Source organism: Chrysoperla carnea, chromosome 1 (genome assembly GCF_905475395.1).
Source record: "Chrysoperla carnea chromosome 1, inChrCarn1.1, whole genome shotgun sequence".
Classification (NCBI taxonomy): Eukaryota; Metazoa; Arthropoda; class Insecta; order Neuroptera; family Chrysopidae; genus Chrysoperla; species Chrysoperla carnea.
Window position 1 is genome coordinate 55,083,695 of NC_058337.1, and position 8,005 is coordinate 55,091,699.

The 8,005-nt window shown below is 30.8% G+C and overlaps 1 protein-coding gene across 1 annotated transcript; it reads left to right on the plus strand.

Annotated features, from left to right (window-relative positions):
- The first annotated feature begins 2,304 nt into the window (after nucleotides 1-2,304).
- LOC123302948 (trypsin-7-like) lies at nucleotides 2,305-3,314 on the plus strand. The gene is made up of 3 exons (XM_044886044.1): nucleotides 2,305-2,397; nucleotides 2,468-2,886; nucleotides 3,018-3,314. Exons 1-3 carry the CDS (start codon nucleotides 2,346-2,348, stop codon nucleotides 3,312-3,314), a joined length of 768 nt encoding a protein of 255 aa, XP_044741979.1. The 5' UTR covers nucleotides 2,305-2,345.
- Nucleotides 3,315-8,005: the final 4,691 nt, after the last annotated feature.

Here is an 8,005-nt window from a genome sequence, read left to right on the forward strand (position 1 = left end):
TTTCTTCATCGCCAGAAATGAGGACAATTTTAAAATTAATCCTGTTTAGAGGGAATTCCGTGCCGGAGAGTGTATTCAGATAATCTTTGATAAAAATTTTTTTGAAAGGGAAGTGACTTTTCAGATTGTTAATGATAAAACTTTTAAATTTGTTGATAGACAAACCATTTTCTTGTAAACAATACACAAAGATAAACAATTTTTTTTTTAAATTAACAGCGTACTAAGAAAAGATAGCATACTTCAGCAGCGGTTTTATAAGTAAATTATTTCTGAAAATTTGATTCGAATAATCAATACCGTTATTAATTGTAATTTTTAATGTAATAAAAAATAAACAAGCCCTTGTAGGCGATTTTTAGGTTGGGGTTTTGGTTTGCCAACGCTTATCCATTGCTTGACCAAGGTTAGTAAACATTGCCCAAGGCTTGAAATCACAAATTATCTGAATACTCTACCCACACTTCGCCTAAACATAATTTATTTAAAAATAGACCTAATTTCAGATATCTTATTCTATAGCATATTTACACTTTTTTGTTGTTTTTTGTTATGATAGTAGAGAGAAGAGCGTACGAGCCTCAGTTGATGCAAACCCGTTTGTAAAATAAACTACGCAGCATAAATATAGAAAATGATTTGTAATCATAAGACATAATAATCCGCGGACTACCACCTCCTTCATATAATTATTTTGAGGGCTGAGTAAACCTCCTTCATACATATTACATGCACTTCACCAGCCCATCACAACTTTTAATTAAATTAATTTAATCTAGGTAAACCACTTATTGGTTACCCTTAACCAACTGAGCCACTACGTATAGCAAATCTCAGATTCAACAGTCTCTAGCCCTACTATAATAAATGGAGATCCTACTATAATTGATTACTACCCCACTAAAAAATTAACGAATTTCTATATTACTTAAATTGTATTTTTAAAACGATTATACCATCGATAAAAAATATAAAACTGAAACAAAACTGTCTAATGCCACAAGGATTTTTACATTTTTTAGAACTTGCAAAATCTATACAAATAAAATCGGTTCTTTTTCGAATGGGTTTTAAGTTAAATAACTAGCCAATATGCGATTTATCAAAAACTTTCAGTTTTGTATTGAGATAGATGGCGCTCTGATTTAAGAAAAGGTTAGAAATGAAATTTGGAAGGATTCTTAGTTTTTGAGAATGAGGAATATTCTTTTATCACATGGCTGTATTCGGGTAAAACCAAACATAATTTTCCCTACTTTCAGCCAATTTTGGGCGAATACAGAAAACCAGTCTTTGTCTAATGTCTAACACCCAAGGTTAAAACAATGTTACCATTCGGTATGCAAAGTTTACCAAAGTTTTTCTAGCTTGGCCCAACGCTCAACAATCCCCCTCCCCAAACTTGAATCCATGTTGTCCCGATTGTTATTTCTTGGTTTAAGGGGGTTGCCAGAAATAAACAAAATTGCAATTTTAACCTTTCTGAAACTCATGAAAAAACTTTTGAAAAATTAATAAAATCTATGAAAGTTGAATGCAATAATCTCTCTAAATATTTTTAATTTCTGTTGAATCTGGACGAAACGTTTTGAGTATAAGTTTTAGGTTTTTGTTTATAAAGGCCTATGAAAGGAATGTTTTTATTAATTTTAAATTTCTTACTGCGTTCCTTTTTCAGTAGCTTTATTAGATTTTCGGAAAAGTATTTGCACAAAAATTATTTTTTTATTTTACGAAGAAAATCTTTCTAAATGAAATGTTACGTATTATAACGTATGACTCTTAACATTTAGAAACAGTCAACGAACCTCCAATTATAAGTTTTTATAATATATCCTTCTATAAGTGGAACAATTTTTTTCAGAACCTTCTTGTTGAAGAAGAATTGAGCTGAAAAAATAAAATAAGAACCAATTATTAATGTTATTATTATTATAAATCTCAGTCAATCGTTGTTGCGCGTGGTGGTCATTTGAATAGAAAAGTTACTGGAAAATTGTATTTTTGAAGATCTATCCAATCATTTATTATTCAATGTCCCTATTTTCTGGAGTTGTTGCCAAATTTTTAAGGCGAATACTTTGCCAGATATTATTATAAGTTCTTGAAGGCGATACTCATTACCTATTTTTTTATTTTGATGTGAAAAATTTTATTGTGTAATTTGTCAAAGTTTTTCAAAATTATTTGGATGGCGCCACTGGAATGTGCGTAAAATTTGAAACAATGTATTAATATAAAAATGAAAACAATCTTACTATAAAAAGGAAAATTTTCAAACAGTTTTCTTACGCAGTTATAAATTATTGGCTAGTGGTTATAACAGACTAAGTTATAGAAAGAAAATGAAACTTGTATTAATATTAGGAGTGCTTGCTGTATTGGCAACTCAGTCAGGCTAGTGACAGCAAAAATATTAAAATTTCAAACTTGAACTTGTAATAAAATTGTATGTTTATTTTTATAGCGGGAAAGTACACTCCACGATTGGATGGGCGTATTGTCGGTGGGGAAAATACTACCATTGAAGAATATCCATATCAAATTTCATTAGAATACTTTGGTACACACTGGTGTGGGGGATCAGTTTTAAGTGAAATTGTAATTTTAACAGCTGCCCACTGTACTGATGGAATTTTAGCTTCGCGTTTGAAAGTACGTGCTGGTACGTCTATAAAAGGCAAAGGTGGTGTCTTAATTCAAGTTAAAACTGTGTACGTCAATGAAAAATATAATGATGACAACACTGATTTTGATGTATCATTGCTTGTATTGGCTGAGCCTTTAAGCTTTTCTGATCAAATTCAACCAATAGCTTTACCAAGCGAGAAAGAATATTTGGATGAACCAGAATTAAGTGTAATTACCGGATGGGGAGATTTACATGTAAGTAATTTTTTTTTGCTTCATTGATGCGTGTAAAGATTAAATTAAATTTTAACTTTCATGGGCTTTTAATAGGTAGCATTAGGCATTGTTTTCACATTTAGATAATCAATGTAATTTTTGAATTATAGTCTGGAGGATCATCACCGTCTCAATTACAAAAAGTTATTGTACCAATTGTTTCACAAGATAAATGTGTTAAGGCATATGCAGGTTATGAAGTTACTGAACGTATGATCTGTGCTGGTGTCTTAGGCGAAGGTGGTAAAGACGCTTGCGAAGGTGATTCTGGTGGTCCGCTAGTGTCAAATGGTAAAATTCATGGTATTACATCATGGGGTATAGGATGTGCCCACGAAAACTATCCAGGTGTATATACACGTGTTACGGCTGTAAGAGATTGGATTCGTGAAAAAAGTGGCTTATAAGTTTTTGTGTTATTTCAAAAAATGGCTGCTTATTTATTAATTTTTTTAAAATATTACTTATTTTTAAATTGCGAAAATTATGAGTATTTTTTTTATTATCTTGAAATGAGTTTCATAAGAAAACAAATTTTAAATGATTTTAGAATAAAATAATATTACAATGTCTACTTTCGACACTTTATACCACGAAGATTTAATGGCCCCCTACTACTAGGCTTTTTGAACCACGAATTTCAAAAAAATTATTACTTTATGCCGAGTGATAGGTTCAGTTTTTTTGTCCAACAGAATACAGACGTACGTCAGCCTGTTGGACATTTTGAACGACGGCGATATTTGAGGAAATTGACAAACGTTCACAGTGACTAACAACAACGAACTGACCGAGATAAACATCGTGTTAGACCGTTATAGCGTGCTGGTAATTCGTTGGCTTTCATTGTTTTATTTCACGTTTGTCCAAACACGATATCACGTCAAGTTTTTTTCTATATTAAAATCATTGTAATAAACAAAGTCGTGTTTACACTGCAGACCACCGCATTTTTTATTGCGGCATTTAGTCTTAAGACTCTCGGTCTTTCATTATTTTTTCTAGTCTAGTACTGACGCAAAGCCCTTCTCAATGGTCAACAGTATTCTGATGGTGATATGTAAACCTATTATGATCTAGAAAAGCTGTGACTTTTTCTCCCAGCGATTTTTTTATACCCCAAAATAAACATTTTTTCACATTACAATTGATCATTGTATATAATTAACTTTAAAATTTTAAGTTTAAACATCCTTAAATTTGAAGTTTGAGTGAAAAAGATCTAGAGCACTAATTGTTAAAAAAAAACATCTAGAGCACTAAAATTGTAAATAATTTTCTTTTCTTTTTGAAGAAGTACAATAATAGGATTTTTCATTTACAAAATGATTCTTTTTTGTTTCGGACAGATTTCAAGCAAGTAAAGACATATCACATATCTTCTATCCTAGTCAAAAAGCGCTGTTTGATAAAGATAAAATATATTAGATTTTCTTAGGTTGAATAGTTTTTTGACAACAGTCCGAAACAAAAGCAAATCGATGAAGAGGCCTATAAGCAAATCGAATACTTAAGGCTTTTGAAAACTAATTATGAAAAGTTTATTTAATTGCAACTCCAATTTGAAGTGCAATATGTCAATTTCGCTTTTACATTAATAACTCCCGCGAAGAACTCGTTTCTCTTAAAACAGTACAATCTTGCCAAAGGTAACACAACGGTTTTTATGCTAAATAATTTTTCCACTCGATTTATTCTTTAAGTTTATTAATATAAATGGAAAATTGTGTCCCACCCTTTCAATCTTCTGCGCAAAGCGGTAGAGGAGATAGTAACAAGTTTTGAACTATATCATCAAAAAGTTGAAAGATCTTCCTTTTGATTGAGATACAATCACAAACAGATCATTTTTCGCAGAGACTGAGATATCTGAAATTAGGACAACTTTTTTATTAATTCTGTTTAATCGAAATTCTATACCGTTGAGTGTATTCAGATAATTTGCGATGAAAATTTTTTGAAAGTGAAGTGACTTTTAGTGAATTTATTGATAGACAAACTATTTTTTGTAAGCAATGCATAAAGATTAACGTACTTTTTTTTTTTTAAAATTATAAGTGTTCTAACAAAAGATAAGGATACTTCAGTTTTGTAATTGAATTATTCTTTAAAAATTTGATATTCTAATAATCATTGCCATTGTTAATATTGTGTTGATAAAAATAGAAGGTTGATAAATAACACTTTAATTTCAATAATTCTTTTTATTTTCTTTTTCTTGTTATTTATAATTTTTATTGGAATCCAAAATACACCATGTAAGAAATTTCGAGATTGGGTCAGTTTTAGTTTGCCAAGCCTAACCCATTCCTAGGTCAAGGTTAATAAATCAAGGCTTGATTTACCAGCCTTGGCCAGGACTTGGGCAAGGTTGGCAAACCAAGGCTTTTATTTACCTTGGCCAGGGCTATCAAAAAAAAGAGGTATTATAACAGAAAAACGATAAGTTCCTATGTACCCTTCTTTTTGTATTTTTTGCTATGGTAGTAAAAATAAGTGTCAGTTCCAGCCTCACTTGATGCAAACCATGCACTACCTATTACATACACAAACTGATAAAAAAACGTAATCATTAGACAAAATAACAATTTACTATCATTATAAGATTCACCAATTCCTAGCTTGAAAAAGTGGGTCAAGACCTTACCAATATCGATTAGTACCCCACAAAATAAATTGATGTTTTTATTTGTTAGTGCAGTTGAATTTTGTCCTTGTTTTTGTTATCAATGTTTATGTAAAAAATGTAAACTGTCAAATGACATAAGGATTCTTACATATCTTAGATAGAACCACGCTATTAAACCAAAGTCTATCTAATCCGTTTTAAGATCAGGTTAATAAATAAGTAATAACTCATCTTCTAACTAGGAGCTTGAATGTATTATTAAACTTAAAACGACTTACTTTAATGAAATATATTTTTAATGTTTTTCCTATTGAAAATATCCTCTCAATATCAAAATTAATTAATTTAAAAAAGTTAGCTTTCAAACCAGGGCATTTGATACCTTTGGTTTATAGTAAAATAGTACACAGGATTTATCTACAATTTATTATATAGGCGAAATTCATAGTGGAAACAATCATTTCCACTCCTTTCGATTTCCCCCCTCCCTTTTCTCATTGAAAATGTTTTTTTTTTATTTTCCTCCTCTGATTATAGGTGATATGGCCTGCGCTATTAAAAACACTTGAGAAGTTTTTTTTAATTTTATCGATTTTAAAAACACTAAAAGCATTCTCTTTAGGTATCTTGCTTATAGTAATTTATCAACGTAATATGTAATAAAAATTCTTAAAGTGTTAGCGTGCGTACAGCACAATATTTCATACAATGTGATAAAATAATGTTATTCCTCACCTTAGCAAACCCTTACCACCATTCCCCCGCGGCTCAATTGTACTGTTTTGTTTTTAGAATAAATCATAAATACCATAATATTTATTAATATTATAATTTTTTGATAAATTTTGTTCAATCATGCATATATAATTTTTGAATGGTTCACTGCATCTTCAATTATATGATTTTGGTGAACAATTTTATCATATTTTATATTTTATAATAATAATAATACTGCTATTATAAAACCCTTAACATTCACCACACCTCACTTCACCTCACCTTAGGTGGCTCTATTCTAAATAGCTTTGTATAGTAGTTTATGTATAAAAGTATTATGCTAATAATATTTGGGTAATAAATCATATTTCTGATATCATAATTATAAAATTAATATATTTTCATTTCAATTCATTAGTGTACCAAATAAAATTGTCATATTTTGCAGACTTTCAGAATAAACACAAGCAGCGGGTACCGATAGACAGATGACCTACATGTCACCCAACACTTGAAAAAAAAAACAGTAGCATCATTTCAACCTCCGCTCCGTTTGTGTGTAGTCTAGACGTCAATGTATAGAAGTTATAGCATAAATAAAATCTTTGAGACCTCCTTATTCCTTATAAATACCTTTCAGTTGAATTATTTAAAGCCACGAGACAGTAATTTTATTCACAAAGGTATAGCACTTATGTCATGACATACTGTAATCGCGTTGAATTGCCTGAAATAAATATATGATCTAGTAAGTCAATAGTTTTAAATAGAGACGAAACGGATATCCGGTAACTATCCTATCCGGCCTGTTTTCACTATCCGGTCGGATACCGATAGTAATTTAATATCTGGCCAAATTCCAGATAATAAAATTCAAAAAGTTCTCATTATTTTACACAAGTTTATTTTAATAATCGCACGTCAAAAATGTTTGTTATATTAATTATTTTAGTACTCAAAATTAACTAGTAGCAAATATTGACAACTGCGGATACTGATTCAAAATAATTGACCTCCAAATGTATGGGTCGCGATTTGTGGTCTTTTAGAAAAATTCAATCTCATTAGCAATTAGATTTTGTTTTTCTTGATCGCGACAATAACAACTATTATCCTTTGCCACTTCATTGAAATAGTCCCAAATAGTGTCATGAGCTTCACGTGTGAAGTTGGATCATTTCATCTTCTCCCATTCGTTTAACAGGTTATCAAGACGACGATGATCTGTTACTGCAAAAAAAGATTCGCCGTAAAAGTTTTTTTATATACTCTATCATGATTTTCTGTCTAAATAGTCTGGCTTGAACCTTGGGTCTAAAAAGATAGCAATTAGGTAGTTTGGTAGTTGTTTCCTAAGGCTTTAAAACGACTTGCCATTTCAGTTTTCAAAGAAGAAGAAGTTTTGTTTAAATCAAAATATTGCCAAATTGGCAATCGGTTTTTTGATGCTGACATTTCTTGTTAATCAATCAAACATAAAACCACGACGACAATTGGAAAAAATGGAACTACTGGGCCTAATATCCGGTAGCCGGATATCCGGCGCTCCGTCCTCGTATCTTGCCGAATATCCGGTAATCGATATCCGGCTAAACCACTATCCGTTATCCATCTCTAGTTTTCAACATATTATAAACGCGAATGTGAGGTCTTTCTGTCCTAACATTTGCTGAGGAGAAGGGAATATTGATCAGAGGTAAGTGAATTTTATTCTTAAATAAAATATAGATCTAACGAGACTGTACAAATCGG